Below are 18,317 nucleotides of genomic sequence, written 5' to 3' on the forward strand. Positions count from 1 at the left end.
TATCCCAGACTAATACAGGGGCCCTGCTATCTTCCACCATTCTATGACCAGAGCATTTGACAGAGAAGCAAATCTTAAAGAGAACTGTGCAGCATAATGTAAATTCCAAATGTGAATGGAGAATAAATCAAAGCAAGTGCAAATTGTCCCAAACTTTTTTTAGTGGGCAGTTGACTCTGAAAACTAATGACACTTCCAATGCCAACACTTAACTATTTCACTGATGACCATTTTAGCAAATACATCCAGCTAATGTGATTATCCACAGGGGCAGGTAGGATGGCAGGATATAGCAGAGCAGGAGTTCAAGCCTCCACAAGAAATCTACAGCTTCTCCTTTGACACGTATACACTGCAGCTGTGTGCTGTCAGCACACTGAAAACTTAGTGGCAGTGTAAAATACACTGAATTTAATATCAACCCCATCACCATGAGGAATTCTATATTGTCTTAATTATTCATTTTTTAATTTCTTTAAATCTACTCTGGCATTTCCAGTCTCCTCCAACAGAGAGCCACAGAAGCCAGATGGGCTTGTCACAGTGTTCATGGAGCCTCAACTACAGAGGAATACCACTTTGGAGAATCGGATTTTAATTGCTGCCACATTTATGTCCTCCTCTTGAGTAAAACTATCCTCGTCCCCGTCTATGATAGTTTAGATAACAGAGGTACAGTTTTAACGTTGGGAAAAGGATGATCAAAGTCTTCTTGTTTCATATCTTTCAACATAGGAATTTCTTTCAAGAACTATGCAGCTTCTACTGATGATATTCTTGTTGGAATTCTGCATCTCGCTCCAACCTTGGCTACCTTATTTTAAGAAAAAGATTAGATACAAACCCCAGTAACTTTTGCTGGCATCCAAAATAACTGAAGTATTTAATAGTTGTAGCTGTAATTGGTACTAACAACAGGCAAAAAAGAATGCATCTGGGATATGCTGATTTTATAGTGTTCTGATCATTTCTGCTTGAGAGGGGTTCTGCTTTTTCTTTCCCATGAAAGAGTATTCTACTGAGAAATGCAAAGATGTATTGGAACTGATTTTATTCAAATTTGGTGAAAAACATTTCTTTTTAAAGCACATTATGAACAATATCATCCAGACAGAACCCTTAGTTTCCAGTCACAACTGCAGTCAACCCTGTTGGTGCTAGTCAGTATCTTCTTTTCAATGTAACTAGCCTCTGATGAGAATTTTGACTTATAAACAAATCCCGGACAGCAAAAGCTGGCAGCTTCCAGCAAGAGTAGGAAAGGAAGCTAGACACACTGAATCCACATAGGGCAGTCAGTGCACAACAAGTGGGGGTGCTTTAGAATTCACATCTGTTTAGTGCACATTGCTGCCTGGAGCGGACAGGTCCTATGTAACGAAAGCTCTTTAATGAAAGCAGAACCGGCTGAACTGCTGTGAAATGGGAACTGCATTCAGACAGACTAAAGTTGACTGGGCTGGTGTTGGAGGGGGAGAAGATGGAGCAAAGAGACAGAATATTTGAGAAAAACTCCAAGGTGTTGATTTTAGAGATGAGAAGGATGAAAAGCATATAATTTGGGAGCAATAGACATTACCTTTCAACTGTTCTAATGCTCTTCATTTCAGCCCCAAATGCAATGCCATTCTATCTGGGAATTCTCTCACTGGTAAGGTACTTACAGCAGGGTCTCAAACTAAACCGAAAGATGTGCGTGCATGCACACATTATTTTGATTGCATCCAAGCTAGGAAAAATGGGTTCCTTCCATACAGCAGAGTGTGCTGGCAATTTGCCAAAAGCCTGTACCATGTGAATTGGTGAAACAATACAATGACTTGTTCTGCATCTATAATACAGTCAGTTCAGGGGCCTCTACATTAAGAAGGGATTTTAACTCCTTTAATTAGGTGATCAACTGTATAAAATATGAGTATGGGGCATAACGGTAATATTTAATAACACGAGAAATGTTCGTTAAGAATTAAAACTAGTCCGCATTGTAGTGATGCTAATATCTTTAAGATGGTCCACATTGCACTCTCTCTCCCATCCATCCTATTTAATTTTTGAGAAAAGGAAACTTTTATATATTTGTGTATACTTATATACAAGTGACATTTTGGGAGATGATAGAAAATGGTTTAAAAATTAGTCTCCAACTGTAGTTTGCCTTGTCACTGCGCAACTAGTGCATTCACTCACCCAGGAATTATATTACACTTTCAGTCCTAGGAAAAACATTTAAGAGGCAATAGTGAAGTGTGCCCTTGCAGCATTTCTGCCCAACAGAAATCCTTCAATGGTTTATTGTTAATTTATTATCTCCCTTCAAATGAATAGCTTTTTGTTCTATTTCATCAATTTTGTACTGTAATCTTTGACACTCAGACAAATTATTGTCTGAGAAGAAACTTAAGCACTTATTTCAGCACATGGTGTCTGTTTTCCTGAATACTAAAACTGCAACAATAAGAAAGATAAATGTTTTCTACACTCAGAACGATAGTCAAGCTATGACACAGCTAAATTAGCTGGCAAGGAGTCAGGGACCACTGGAAAAGAGTTTCTAAGAAAAATGAGAATTAAGCAAAACTTACTGACAGAAATTTCATATAACAGTTGTTTAGGGAGAAAAAACAGCAGGGTCAGAGAACACGTGAGAAGAGCAGAGACGCATTCTGAAAGTGAAAACTAGAACACAGCTTGCTTCCGTGATAGAAAAGTCCTCTAGAGTTATTTCTTCTTGGTTAGTCAAAAGGACCCTCTCATGCAAGTTACATTTTATCAGCATTATTAATTACAGTAGTGCCTGCGAGCCAACTCCATTGTGCTAGGCACTGTACAAACACCGATAATAGCTGGGGTCCCTGTCCCTAAGAGTTTACAATCTAAATATACAAGACAGACAGGGGACAGGGGGGAGGTCATACAGGGGTGAACAATGTGACGTGGCAGCAAACATCATGTTACTTGCACAATTTGGGGGGGAGGTAGTGAGAAGGGGATAAGCTACACGGAAAAAAAGGAGAAGGGAGTGGAGACAATGAAAGAAGAAAGGGGTGAGGGGGACAGGGCAGAGACAAGCGGATAAGGACAGATGTGGCATGAGTGAAGCTAAAGTGAAAAGACTTCTACGGGAAGGGGAGGGTTGAAGCAAACAGCCAATCAACAAAGGGCAGAGAAAGTCTAGTCAAAATGGTAGAAAGTTCTCTCAATGTTCAGAGGACCAAAGGTCTCTGCTTTGGCTGCTTCTGATCCTACAGTCTGGAGTCTCTGGATGACTCCTCTCTGAAGATTTACCTAAGGCCACAGAGTGGGGAGGGGTGGGAGAAGAGAGAGAGAAGGCACTACCTGGGTCCTAGAGCTGCCAGAGTTTGGGAGGGAGGTCTTCCCTCAACAGCTCTGGGTCCTTTGAGCCATCTTAACCCTCCACAGTAAGCCAGTGTCTTGGTACAACTTGCCTTTTACACTATGACAGGTTTCAGAGTAGCAGCCGTGTTAGTCTGTATCCGCAAAAAGAACAGGAGTACTTGTGGCACCTTAGAGACTAACAAATTTATTTGAGCATAAGCTTTTGTGGGCTACAGCTCACTTCATCGGAAGCATAGAATGGAACATATAGTAAGAAGATACATACAAACATACAGAGAACATGAAAAGGTGGAGTAAGAGGCTAATTGATTAAGATGAGCTATTATCAGCAGGAGAAAAAAAACTATTTTCATGTTCTCTGTATGTATGTACATACGTATCTTCTTACTATATGTTCCATTCTATGCATCCGATGAAGTGGGCTATAGCTCATGAAAGCTTATGCTCAAATAAATTTGTTAGTCTCTAAGGTGCCACAAGTACTCCTGTTCTTTTTGCCTTTTACATGGGGCTTCACCTCAAATTTCCCACCCCTTCTCCTTTTCACTCAGGATTCTCCACATCACTTATTGGTAATGATAATTTATGCAGCACCATAAATGTTAATACTGCTGTACTTAACACAGAAAAGACAGACCCTATGACAAACGACTTTACAATCCAACACAATCTAGCTAACCTACCTAATGCCCAACCACCAACTTCCAATGACAACTGGCTGTAGTGATAGTGCTGACTACTCTTTGGGATGTCTCTGGAAATTACATTATTATTTTCAACAGCCCCTCTTTCAGTTTCACTGCCTTTCTCCTGGATTTCTTTCTCAGGAGAGAAGCAAAGTAAACATCAGACTCACCTGAATCCGAAAAGGCCATGCACTTAAGAATATTCTGAGCTCATAGCATACAGCCTCAGAGCTTTTCTTTTCTGTACCCACTAACCAGACGTCTGGAGTCACCCCACTGAATGCCCACTTATCTGCAAATCAGGCATCATGCCCTAAATTCTCAAGTAGTTAGTGATGATTTTGGGTGCCTGTACTTTCAGATGCCCCAATTGAGGCACTTCGAAGGACCTGATTTTCAGATGGTGGGCGCTCAGCACTTTCTGAACATCAAGCTCCTTTAAAGTGTCTCAAGTTGGGCACCCTACAACTGAAGTGTCCACAATCACCAGTTACTTTTGAAAATTATTCATTTGCCAAAATGCTTAATTTGCCAACGACTGGGAGTTCATTGGAGTGACACCAAAGAGGCCCATATCTCCCCACAAAACAAAATTAGTACGGTAATGACCTAATTGCTGTTATCACCTAGAAGCCCCATGCATGTACCAGGGCCCCGCTGTGATAGGCTCTGTATGAATCCATCACAAAGACAGTCCTCGCCTCAAAGAACTTACAGTTTATGTGATATATTTTTTTCTTTTAAGTGCCAGTTTTAAAAACATTTGAAGAACACTTTCCAGGTGTCAAAGAAATCCTTTGAGTTGTTGCAAATCTGAATAGAACAACATTAGATTACAGGGAAAATAACTCCTCCACTCCCATAAGAGACCTACATATTCTTTATATAGCTCACAGACTATTTTTGCCCTGCTTTAATCAGTTTGTACTAATGTGTTCATTCAGTGCCTGGGCCACATATACTTAATATAAAAACCATTATGAGAAATGTGCAAAAAACTGGTCCTCCTAATAAAAAAGACTCCTTCCCTACCCCCACATCCTTCTGCTCCTCCGATCTCTCCAGTAAAAGCCTGGGAGAACAAATGGGTCTTAGAGCATGACCTGGAAGTTAAAAGACTTGGGGTGAAGTGAAGTGGCTTCCAAGTTGAGGACCTCTTGCAATTAAATCAAGGGAATGTTAGCTAGCGCACCTCAGCTGATCTCAACACCTCTAGTATTTGGTAAGGAGAGAGCTGCTCTCCACACTAATCAGAATCCAACACATTTAAAGCTTTATATGTTAAAACTGACACTTTTGAATTACACCCAGAAATGAACTGACAGCCAGCTCTGGTGTAACAGGGTCCCTGGAGCAAATACTTCTCAAAATACGAGTGGCAGCATTTTGCACCGGCTGACGTTTCCAAGTTTAACCTATCTTCACTCCACCCTCAAGACACAACATGGCAACTCTCCTCATCTTTGTGGCCAAAGCCAGGATACAGATACCCTCAGAGCCCAGGCTGCCCCTGCTTAACTGGACAGAGATCAGCAAGGGTTGAGCATTCACACAGCACCCTCTTCCCAGGAACAGCTGCCTCCACAGGAACAGCCCCAGATGGCTCAGGGAGCGGAAGACTAGAAATCAACCTTAGGGAAAAGTACTTCTTAGCCATAAAGGAGAAGGCTTTAGAGAGACACTCTTGTGCAGGAGTGGCCAACCTGTTTCTCCGGAGCCACATGCAGCTCTTCAGAAGTTAACATGCAGCTCCTTGTATAGGCACCGACTCCGGGGCCGGAGTTACAGGCGCCAACTTTCCAAGGTGCGAGGGGGTGCTCACTGCTCAACCCCTGGCTCTGCCACAGGCCCTGCCCCCATTCCACCCCTTCCCACCCCCTCCCCTGAGCCTGCCATGCCCTCGCTCCCATCCCCACCAAACAGCTGATCGGGAGGTGCGGAGAGGGAGGGGGAGACGCTGATTGGCAGGGCTGCCGGTGCGCAGAAGGTGCTGGCAGCAGGGTGGGGTGGAGCTAATGGGGGGCTGCTGACATATTACTGTAGCTCTTTGGCAATGTACACTGGTAAATTCTGGCTCCTTCTCAGGCTCAGGTTGGACACCCCGGATCTTGTGAATCCTATTTAAGGAAGGCTGTGACTTTTCAGGCAGTTATTCCATGTGCCTAGCCAGTCTCAGATTAACTCAAACCTTGGCCATTGTTAGTCTATTTCATCATTTCTTCCTACGTAATTAAAATGTAGCTACAAACAGGATGAATTTTACTGGCATCATTCCATTAATCATTATTGTGACCTATCCACTGTCCCAGGTCACATGTTACTGACACCCACTTGAAACACATTAGGCTAAATTCTATCCTCAGTCATACTGTTGAATCCCATCTGGGGTAGCACAGGTTTAACTGAGGTCAGGAATTGGTCCACGGAGAGTTATGTAGTGAAGGTAAACTGAGAATCCTACCTGCTCGGGGTTCTACAGTCTTGTTAGCACCTACATCCATGAACACAAATCGTCCACCACCAAAATCTTCAGTGTAGTCAGACAGATAAAGCAGCGATGTATAGTCAAAGGAGCCATAGGTTACCTAGGAACAAAAGAGAGAGCATTAAATTACCTGACTCCAGTCTGGCCTCTCCAGAACGCAAACTCCAGATCCAATAGGTCTGAGGGACTTTTCCAGTTTTTCACATCTTATTTTAGACATTCACTAAAAAGCTCTCTAAAGCTGGGAATGAACTGTTCATTTCCTCGTAGCTTTAGAAAGTCTATCGATCTACGTCAGCCTAACTCCTCTAGGTATTTTCAGTCCTAGCAAAAAGGATACCAGATCCCAAACCGATATTTTGGCCTGATGTTAAAAAAGTATAGGAACACAGGGATAGATATTGTATCAAGGTAAAAATGCTGCACGGCTGGGGATGAAAAGGATTTGCGCAATCTCTGACTGATTATAGTTTCCCCTCTTATCTGGGCACCTCACCTTTCACTCCCTCACCCTTCCTCCCTTTCATCTGCTAGCATGCAAGGACTCAGATGTGCTGATGATTCAGATCTTCCAAGCTGACTTACATCTGTTAGAGGAACAGATCCTTCTTTTTTCTTTGTTTTGTTAAAGTTCACAGATGGCTTTGGAAATAAAATGGTTTTTCTACAAAGCACTGAGGACCACATGCTTTAAGTTCTTCACATGCTGTGCCTTTTAAATGTCATAATGCCCTTCAGACTGTCTTTTTTCTTAATTTCTTTTTTTTACATTACTAATTTTGCTTGATACCTGGGTTCAAGAGAGACAAAATTCACTTTATGGAAATCATAAGATGCTGTGAAAATACTGACTACTGAATTTATCTGAGCAGAACAAGTCATCTATAATTAAAATAAAATATTTAAATCAGCAGGGATATTATTTGCTGGTTTCTTTACAAAGTGGCACAATTTAATCATGTTCTGCATTACAAAGGGTCCAGCAGAGAAGTGATCAAGGTAATTGCCTGATTTAAGGTACATTAATTATAAATAGTTCATTTGTTTCCTTTGACACAACGTCTGTCACAGAACAGAACTATTCAGATCAACAGACACCTTGCAAACCCATAAACTGTCTTGACATTTCCAGTTCAATTTTTTTTATTTATTTATTTTTTTTTAAGTATAGGTGCACCAGTGCCAGATAAAGCCAAAATTTATCTGAGTAGCAGTTGTGTACACTATACTGCATGAGCAATGACTAGAAGAGAGAAAATAAAATGAGATTTGGAGAAAATTAAGACACCAGATGAAGGATGAGGCTCTTCTTTACATTTACTTCATTTTGCGATTTTGAGCCTAAGGATTTAAAAGAAAAGTTACATCAGAAAAACAAGCTGTATTAAAATCTAAATCTGGAGTAAGGGAAAATTAAATTATCAGCCTTTCCTTTTATCCTCTTTGTCTAAACCACATTACAAATGCAAGACAATGTGGAAGGGCATTAACAAAAGTGATGTTATTAATGACATTTTAGTCCCAACACCCTAAAGGTTCATCAACTTTTTCAGGCTAGTAATAAATCCCCACTCCATAATTCTGTCTTCCTTGCAACCAGTAATGCAGAGACACCTTCAGCTAAAAGGACATGTTGGCTTGCACTGGAGATAAGACCACAGGTTGGTCCAAGGAATGCTTCAAGAATGAGAAGGATGTCTCTCTCATTTCACACGCGTTCAGTACAACTTACTCTTTCTCTTACATGCTTACAAGTCTGAGGCTTTAGGGGCTTTTATTATGGTACACTGTAAAATCAACTGCTCCTCTCTCCCTCAGTGATGTCCTCCATTCTCTCTCAACCTACCCCATCAACTCTGACCCTATGACCCACAAAAAATGGCTATCAGTCTAGCTATACTTTTTCAGACATTGAAACGTGGACATTCCTCTGACTGCAAACAAAGTTAGTATATCCAGTTCCTCCTCCTAATTTATAAACTTGAAAAAGAAACTGAAAAACCGTTTTTGTCTATGTTTTCAGCAAGGCCCTGGCCAGTCCTCTGAAAAACCAATTTTGCAGCAATAGTGCATTTGCACAAGTGCTACGAACCAGTGTAGAACTGGTGATGGGGGTTTTTTTATCAGCATGTCTGTCTAACCTTTAGCAGCAAATAGCTTTTTCTATTACTGTTCTTCATGATTGCTACCACTCAAAGGTAGATCAGTATTAAGAAGTGGTGACACTTTATAAGTGGTCACTGAATGACATTAAATTATAACAACCTCTCTGGAATAACACAACATCCCATGCATATCAAATGCATTTATTATCCCACTAACATTAAATATCAAAAGGCTTAATAAATTACATGAAAAAACTTATAATTGAAACCAACTCATAAAAGTCATACTGACAACTACAGACAGATCAATTTTCAATAGTTCTTTATGGATAATTTAATTTAAAACATATGAATGTGGCAAAGCGATCATTTAGACATTTCTGCTAGTTAGTTTGCACAATCATACAGCATGAGCCAACAGAAACTCTCTAAACTGCACTATGCTCATCTGTACACCCTTTATAATTTGCACACCAAAAAGACAGATTTAATAGCAGATGCTAATTGATGCCTTGTTACTAAAACTGCATGCATCCCATGTAGCTCACGAAAGCTTATGCTCAAATAAATCTGTTCGTCTCTAAGGTGCCACAAGTACTCCTTTTCTTTTTGAGGATACAGACTAACATGGCTGCTACTCTGAAATATGTTAAACTAAATTACAACTGTCAAAATTAAGATATTTTAAAATGGATCCTCCTTGATTTTTTTTTAAAGTTTTGTTTATTTGCTTACTCACCAATTTGATCGTTTCAGTAATGTGAAATAGGTTTCCATGTCATCATTAGCAAGGATATACTTTTTATTAGTAGTGTGCTTCAAGATACAGACTAATGTGAATAGGCCTGAATTTCTACCCTATTCATTTTCCAATCACACACTCCACGGCATATGAGGAGACTGATAGATCAGTAAAGTGGTTCTGAGCCCAAAATAAGAACCTCATTCAAATGCAAACCAGCTATGATGCAGAAAAACTGCCTTCTTACAGAGATGAAGGACTGTGGCCCCTATTGACATTTAGATCTGTTCAAGCAGTCCCTGGAGCCCATTCAGAGACCCACTGAACTCTCTGGAACCCTCTGTACAAAACCCTAGGAGATAAAGTGCTTTCCCAGACAGCAGGTGGAGATGTGGGGCATTTTTGTTTAAAGTTCAGCACATTGCATTATCAGTAGCAGAGAGGGCTGGCACACCATTAACAGCCAAGAAAGAAAGGTGGGGTACTGATTATGTTTCACAATCAATTCTTGAATGGCTTGGCATATGGATAAGAATTATATTCATACACATTCCAACACTTTAAAAAAAGTCTAACAAATCTATGTTTTCAAATACTCTCCTCCCCCAACCATTAGAGGTAAAGAACTGGTGCTTGTAGATGAAGCTATTTATTTACAGACCCAAAATAGCAACATTTCATCAACAACCACCAATAACCTTCGGTCTTTATCATGTACCTATCATTTGAGATGACCTGATTTTTAATAGAAGATGTGATGGGTTGGATCCGGCTTCTGGGTGCCACTGGATGTGCTGGGATCCCAAAGCCCGCCGGTCCTACCAGCCTGGGTTTCCCTTGTGCTGGGTTGCTGTGCCAGGCTCTCAAGCCCCTTTCCAGCACACACTCAGGCAAGGCCACACTCAGCTGCAGACACAAACTGAAATCAGCTTGGAGAATGGCCAGCACTCTGGTGCACACACCATCTGGAGTGTAAACCCCAAAATAAGATGGTCTTGCACTGTATAGAAAGATCTGCACAGCGCAAGCTCATAGAAATTCACCCTCTCCCTCAGTGTGGAGAGAGATGTGCACAGCTTTTGGCACCCCAGATATGAGTTGCACAAACTGGGTTTTGAAATAAACAAGAAATAAGTTTATTAACTACAAAAGGAAAATTTTAAGTGATTATAAGGGATAGCAAACAGAGCAAAGTAGATTACTGAGCAAATAAAACAAAACAGGCAAACTAAGCTTAATATACTCAAGAAACAGGTTACAAAATGTAATTTCTCACCCTAAATGTTGTTTTAGGCAGGTTGCACAGTTTCTGTAGCTTAGAATTCCAGTTATTTCTTTTTACAGACGGGACCCCATTTCTGCCTGGACTCAGCCCCTGCTTTTCCCCTCGTGTGTTTTTAGCAATCTTCCTTCTTTGACAGGGAGGCAATGGAGAAGAGTCCTGATTGCCTTACTCCCCAGCCTTAAATAGAATTTACGTAAGGCGGGAACTCTTCGTTTCCAGCGGAAAAATACCAGCAGTGTCCAAGGTGGTACTCCGTACCAGGTGACATCATCAGATAACCCATCAGTGTCAAAGCAACATCCCAGGAAGCTCCTCAAGACAGTGGGAGATTAGAATCTTCAAAGTTCTACTGTCCTTCTGAAATGGCTCATTCAGGCAGATTGCCTACTCTCTGGTGGGCGTTCCCCCAAATACACACACAGTTGTAATTGTTACAAAGCCAATATTCCTAACCTCAGATACAGAAATGATACATGCATACAAATTGGATAAACACATTCAAGAGATCATAACCTTTTCAATGATACCTCACAATACCCATCTTGCATAAAACATCTTAGTTTGCCATATTCATATCGTAACAATATTTCTATGACAAATATGGGGTGTAACGTCACAGCATCTACATTCAACAACCACCTCTCTTCTCAGTCTCCAGCTAACTCTCTTTTCTAGCACACTTTTCCCCCCTTACTTCACTTTCAGCCCTGTCTTCTTAGTGTATGTGCAACGTGCCTCAAGTGGCACACAACCAGGATTCATCACCAAATTAGGTCTGTGGGCTGGATCATTAGCGTCCCCGGCCCGGACACTGATGGGGAGCGCGACATGAACGCTTATCCATGTCCCCCCTTGGCCCTATAAAAATACTGAAGTATCCTTTTTATGTGCAAACATGGTGCTTAAATAAATAATATTAATAAATAACAGTACTACATACATAGACACATTCATTCAAGATGCAATGTGTGGATCCTTATTTCAAACACCTCTGTGTTCAAGCACAACACTAATAAAAAGGAGATGTTATCAGAGCACAAAGTCTTCAGAAACGTTATGACAGAAACACTGAAAACAATCAGTAAGTTGCCACAATGTGCACAGACTGACTGGGGGAGACTTCAACAGAGCAACAGAGAGGATTTAGACTGGATATTTCATTCCTGCTGTGGTAAATGTAACTTAAGGAATGTTATGGAGCGATTAAATCTTTTTTTCCGGTTCTCCAATCTGTAGATATACCACTTAACATAAAACCACTTGAGTTTGGATGCTTGTGGTTTTGGAGAGCCGTTAGATTGGAGATATTTAGAGGGCTTGGAGCAGTAATTTTACACTCACACATTCCCTTGTGAGCTCATACACATATAAGGAATTGCAAACTTTAAATTTGTCTCAATATTGGTTTGCAAGAGTGGGTAATAACACAAAAAGTATTTTTAAATGATTTTTTGTAATAATAAGTAGAGTTCCATTCTATGCATCATACAAATGAGTTTATATAGCAGTATTAAAAACCGTAAGTATTCAAAAGTCATGAAATAGACATCCCACCAAAAATTATGAGATTGGCTTAAAATCATGATACAAAAAACCAAAAGAAAAAAACCACCACATTTTTATTTGCCTTTTGAACCTTTAGGTTACACCCTGTTTACGCTTTCCATCTTTTCTATACCAGGTGCAAACAATGTGACCTAGTGGTCGAAGCAGAATCAGAGGGCAGAAGCAGAGGTGGTCAGGAGACAAGCCAATGGTCAGAGCCAGGAGTTAGGAATCAGGAGATCAGAGCTGGGCAGGGACTAAGGCTGGAGTGGAGCAGGCAAGGGATGGAGCAAGGGCTGGGCAAAAAGCAGGTCTGGAGCAGCTGCAGCCCTGGAGCGCACTGAGCAGCCAGTGCGCTGCTGTTGCTACAGGGCTTAAATGGTGATCTGTTGGTTCTTCTGACCATTCAGGGAGTACAGTTACTTAGTGAGGGTTTATTGGGCCCAGATGAGCTCACTGGGTTGCAAGGTAACCAAGCTCAGAGGCAGCTGTGTTCCTGACATTTTCTCTGCAACCAAAAACTAAAATGTTACCTTCTTTTTTTTTTTTTTTTTTAAATAAACACAGATTCTCATGACTCCAGAAGTTGAGGCTTCAAGAGAAATCCAAATATCGCAGTAATTGGCAATGAGGAATAGTGTAATCTAATCTCAAAATAAGCATTACAAACCAGTAATACACCGGGATCAGAGAGATCAGGGGCACAAATGGTTTACAAATATTTAGATTACTTCTGTTTGTGGATACCTCTGCATGGGGCAGTTATTTTTTTGCTCTATTTTATATCTGCAGTCTTCCAAGAGGCATTATGAATGTTAATTTTCTACTAAAGTCTTCCTCAGTTTTGTCTGTATAACAGGAAAGACATTTAAAGCAGTAGTATACATATATACGTTTGTGTCATAAATATAAAGGGAAGGGTAAACCCCTTTAAAATCCCTCCTGGCCAGAGGAAAAATCCTCTCACCTGTAAAGGGTTAAGAAGCTAAAGGTAACCTCACTGGCACCTGACCAAAATGACCAATGAGGAGACAAGATACTTTCAAAAGCTGGGAGGAGGGAGAGAAACAAAGGGTCTCTGTCTGTCTATATGCTGCTTTTGTCGGGGATAGAACAGGAATGGAGTCTTAGAACTTTTAGTAAGTAATCTAGCTAGGTATGCGTTAGATTATGATTTCTTTAAATGGCTGAGAAAAGAATTGTGCTGAATAGAATAACTATTTCTGTCTGTGTATCTTTTTTGTAACTTAAGGTTTTGCCTAGAGGGATTCTCTATGTTTTGAATCTAATTACCCTGTAAGGTACCTACCATTCTGATTTTACAGAGGGGATTTCTTTACTTCTATTTACTCCTATTTCTATTAAAAGTCTTCTTGTAAGAAAACTGAATGCTTTTTCATTGTTCTCAGATCCAAGGGTTTGGGTCTGTGGTCACCTATGCAAATTGGTGAGGCTTTTTACCAAACCTTGTCCAGGAAGTGGGGTGCAAGGTTTTGGGAAGTATTTGGGGGGAAAGACGTTTCCAAACAGCTCTTCCCCAGTAACCAGTATTTGTTTGGTGGTGGTAGCGGCCAATCCAAGGACAAAGGGTGGAATATTTTGTACCTTGGGGAAGTTTTGACCTAAGCTGGTAAAGATAAGCTTAGGAGGTTTTCATGCAGGTCCCCACATCTGTACCCTAGCGTTCAGAGTCGGGGAGGAACCTTGACAGTTTGATTCTGGTTTTATATTTATTTCAATTTGGAATTGAAAAAGCAGAGATCTGGAGGACCATGAAATATGTGTAAGTGAGGCCTCCTTTGCATGGCATCAAACATTTTACCTAAGCCAACCCATTGTGTTCCATACAGTGCTGTCACTTAAAACCTAGCAGACGCACAGGACGAAATGCAGGTATCCAGTGGGACGCACCACACTGTAACCCACATTTTAGATTCCTTTTTGGAAAGACTTGAGCTGTTGCTTTTTATGCTACAAAAGGCACTTGACTTGAGAATGCAAAAAGGTCGGCATCAACTTTAGCAGGAGCTGAGGGTGCTCAGTACTTTACAGGAATAGGCCCAAGAGCCTACTCAGAGGTGGGCTTAGCCATTTCCCCGAAGCTTCTGCACATCTACAAGATTCACACATTTTTACAGCTTACTGAACCCATGTTCTGGTCATCTGGTTCCAGTGAACTGTATGTCTGTGTTATCTATTAGAGAATGTAAGATTCATAAGGAAGGGACAGTAACATCCCCTCAGTCTTGTACAACACTGAATGCAGCCCGTACTCAATAATAAGAAATTCAATGAACTATCTGTGTTTTCAAAAAATGGAATCTGCTATTTTAGGGTTTTTTGCACGAAAATATGTAAAAGATCCAAGACACTCTTTTTTTACTTTTTTTAAGATTGAGATATCACAGTTTATTTCGTATTCTAGAAAAAGGTCGAACTGTGGTCTCAAAAAATACCTCTGTATAGTAACTCTTGGCAAACACTGACTTTTTAAGTAGTGATCACTGTAGCTTCAAGAGCATGAAAAAGATAAATAATGTAGTATTCAGGGAAGAGGATTAGTCTTATGGCATGTCTACACAGTCACTTACTATGCAGCAGGCTGGTATGTAAATCCACCTCACACTAGTGTGCCATGCACTAGCTGTCCGTGTGAATGCTGCTGTTGCACACTGAAAGTTGAATCCCTAGTGTGCTATGACTTACTGCAGTTTGAACAGCCCTTACAACATACTAATAGCTGATATCCTATAACTTTTAATAAGATTCCCCAGGAAGATTTTTGTACCAAATGCCCAAAGGTCTTTCCTAATGCAAGTGGGAGATATGATTCCCTATTATTACATGCTACAAGAAAGCAGCATCACAAAGGACAGCTTGTCCACAGTGTTCCTGCATTGTTTTAATTACCAGGACAGGATGCTGAACTGTTTAAAATTCACTACAGAAGTGTGGGTGGCTGGAGGGTGTTAATTTCACTTAAATGCAGTTTAAATACTAAATACAATGGAAAAAAAAGCAAACAAGCAATAGCCTACGGAAATGTATGGGTGAGATATAGAAGCATGCCCATATTTGTGTATTTGCACCAGCTGTGCCCTCCAAATGTCCTTACTGACAGATAGTTAATGGGGAAAGAGAATAATTTGCATGTCAATATAACAGGGGAGTGACAATAAAATGAAACAATAAAGACCCTCTGCCTCCAAATTTTCTTCAAAATATCAAGTTGAGATGATCTTCAGTGAGCCAAAATTTTGGCAATATTTTGGAAATTATTCTGCCATATTCATTGGCGCAACAGGATGGGATTCACCCAGTGTTGTCAACTCTCATGATTTTGTCATGAGTTTCACGATAATTATTGTTTTCCTTAAAGTCCCCTCCTGGAGTCAAGTGAATATGTGAGGATTTCAGCCTCCATTCTTAAAGAAAAGTAAGTTTCTAGCCTCATGGCTGTGAAGAAAGCTTCAGAATGTAATCCCACTGAATCTTACAGGCTCAAAAAGCAGAAGGCAAATAAAAATATATTATTTTTATATAATCTCTGATTTTTGAACGTTTGGGGTTAACAATACTGTTCACCCCTCTCTTTCTCTCTCTCTCTCAAAAAAGGCCAATCCCTGAAATTTCGTTAAAACAATCTTAAAGCACTCCTAAGTATCCCATGGAAACTGAAAGAGTGACTAGCATGCTAAGCTTTCATTGATCTTTATTTAATTTTCTAGCACTCAAAAAAGCCCTGTTTTGGAAGGATACTAGAAAATGCTGTTGCTCTTCACTATCTAGAAACTCTTGATATCTAGATCTACAGCCTATACATTTCCCCCTGCTTTTCCAATTACAGTCTGTAAACGCACAATGAAATTTTCCAATCCTGTGCTACCCACAGGAGACAGAAGAGATTTAAAAAAACACTTTAAGCAGATTGGACTGAAGAAAATAATTCAATGGCATATCTTCCAAGCTACAAAAAATGTCTATCACATCTAGCCTTCCCTGAAATATATGTTCCAGCTTATTAACCTTTTCCTTGGAATTCACCTACTTTGCCTCCTGCATAGCTGTGAACTTTAACTGGTGCACTGCCAAAATAACCATAAATAAGTAATTTAATTCTGTTAAAACACACCCTGATAAGGAATATATGTAAACTATTGCTCCCCTCTAATGCGACGATCCCGAACACACCCCCAAGTAACCTTAGGCTCACAAGTGGCCCCATACCTATTGTACTTAACAGAACAATTCATGTGCACACGGGTTTGGAGAATTGGGACATCATAAAAGATGGGGACAGGAAGGAATTATGTATTAGACATCTTAAATGGGAATGGGGATCCAAATGCTACAACAATAACTTTGCTCTGACTATGTTTCCCCCAGATCTTAGATCCTGACACTGAGTTGTCAAGTCCTGCTCTATCAGCTGCTGGTGTCCACACTACCCTGCTACTGCCAGTGTTGCACATCCTCACCAAGAACGCTTGCATCGACTTAAGTGAGGCATTGTGGGCACTGACAGCTGAGTGTGGGGCACTGACAGCTGCACGGGGCTCAGAGGTGGAGCCCTGCACCCACCTTGGGGTGACAACCCGAGCTGTGAGCCCAGCACCGGCTCAAATTCACAGCATGGAGCCTACTAGCAGTGAAACTGACATTCTTATCTCTTTCCTGGCTCCAGCTGTGAGCCCCTGCCCAGCTGCTCTGAGCCAGGGGCAGCCGTGAAACTGACAAGAATGACAGCCAATGTAAGTAACGCAGTATCTACACAGACTCTGCATCACCCTAACTACACCAACATAAGCGCTATGCCTCTCATGGAGGTGGAGTTATGATGTCAGTGTAGCAGGCCATTTACTTTGATGGAAGCAGCAGTCTAGTGTAGACACCGACAAAATTAAGTCGATGTAAGGCAGCTTACATCAACTTAATTCTCTAGGGTAGACTAAGCCTTATCCTGAGACCAACTGAGTATTATAACTGAGCCACCAATGGTAAGAGAAACAGTCCTTGAAGGACATTGAGTGTGGGTGTTTGGTGGAGGTTATTTAAAAAACAAAACAAAACAACAAAAAAGCCCAACAAAACGTTAATCTGGATCCTGCCACAGACCTGTAGAAGGACAATCCATTCCTGGCAAGCAAACTTCTTTTATCTGAGCATCTTATGGTCTGGCTACTTCCAGCTAGACTGAGGATGACAGAGGGATAAACCAATGGGTTTCTAAGATCCAGAACAACTGCCGATTTTTTTTTTAACCTCAAAGAAGACCTTGTATCTGAACAATCAGAGTTAGACCCATGAAGTAGGCTAAATAAGGGAGCTTTATTATTTCATTTTTCAATATTTTTGCTCTAGTTTCTGAATGAGACATTTTGCTGATTTTAGTAAGACCTGTTATTCCTGTACGACTCTGAAAGCAAATATTATTTATAATGGACACGTAATCATTTCTTGTACATGAAATGTTTGAAATGCTATTACAGCCATATATATATTTACACATACACACACACACTTACAAATAAATACATATAAAAATAAAAATAGTAACCACAGGTTGTAATAGCATTTAAAATATAAATATAAGAGTTATGTATTATTTAAAAGCTATACAAGAGCTAGATATTATTTTGCTTCAATATATAGGGAAACACATGCAGATGCTCATGAAGGTGTAAAAGTATTGGTGGATATGCCTCATGTTTTATTCATAGATACTAAGGTCAGAAGGGACCATTATGATCATCTAGTCTGACCTCCTGCACAATGCAGGCCACAGAATCTCACCCACCCACTCCTGCGGAAAACCTCACCTATGTCTGAGCTATTGAAGTCCTCAAATCATGGTTTAAAGACTTCAAGGAGCAGAGAATCCTCCAGCAAGTGACCCGTGCCCCATGCTACAGAGGAAGGTGAAAAACCTTCCAGGGCCTCTTCCAATCTGCCCTGGAGGAAAATTCCTTCCTGACCCCAAATATGGCGATCAGCTAAACCTTGAGCATATGGGCAAGATTCACCAGCCAGATACTACAGAAAATTCTTTCCTGGGTAACTCAGATCCCACCCCATCTAACATCCCATCACAGGCAATTACGCCTATTTACCA

The 18,317-nt window shown here is 40.6% G+C and overlaps 1 protein-coding gene across 6 annotated transcripts in view; it reads right to left on the reverse strand.

The window, feature by feature from the left end:
* Positions 1–18,317, reverse strand: part of OGFOD3 (2-oxoglutarate and iron dependent oxygenase domain containing 3) — a 91,513-nt gene that overhangs the window by 20,146 nt on the left and 53,050 nt on the right. For all 6 annotated transcript variants that reach the window (XR_006285932.1, XM_037914221.2, XM_007072586.4 and 3 more), the window contains one exon: positions 6,505–6,628. Coding sequence is in view for 5 of the 6 variants with exons in the window: in XM_037914221.2 (XP_037770149.1) it covers positions 6,505–6,628 (124 nt within the window). In the remaining variant the exon portion in view is untranslated. The remainder of the gene's footprint in view (positions 1–6,504; positions 6,629–18,317) is intronic.

The sequence above is a fragment of the Chelonia mydas genome, chromosome 14 (assembly GCF_015237465.2).
Source record: "Chelonia mydas isolate rCheMyd1 chromosome 14, rCheMyd1.pri.v2, whole genome shotgun sequence".
NCBI lineage: Eukaryota > Metazoa > Chordata > Testudines > Cheloniidae > Chelonia > Chelonia mydas.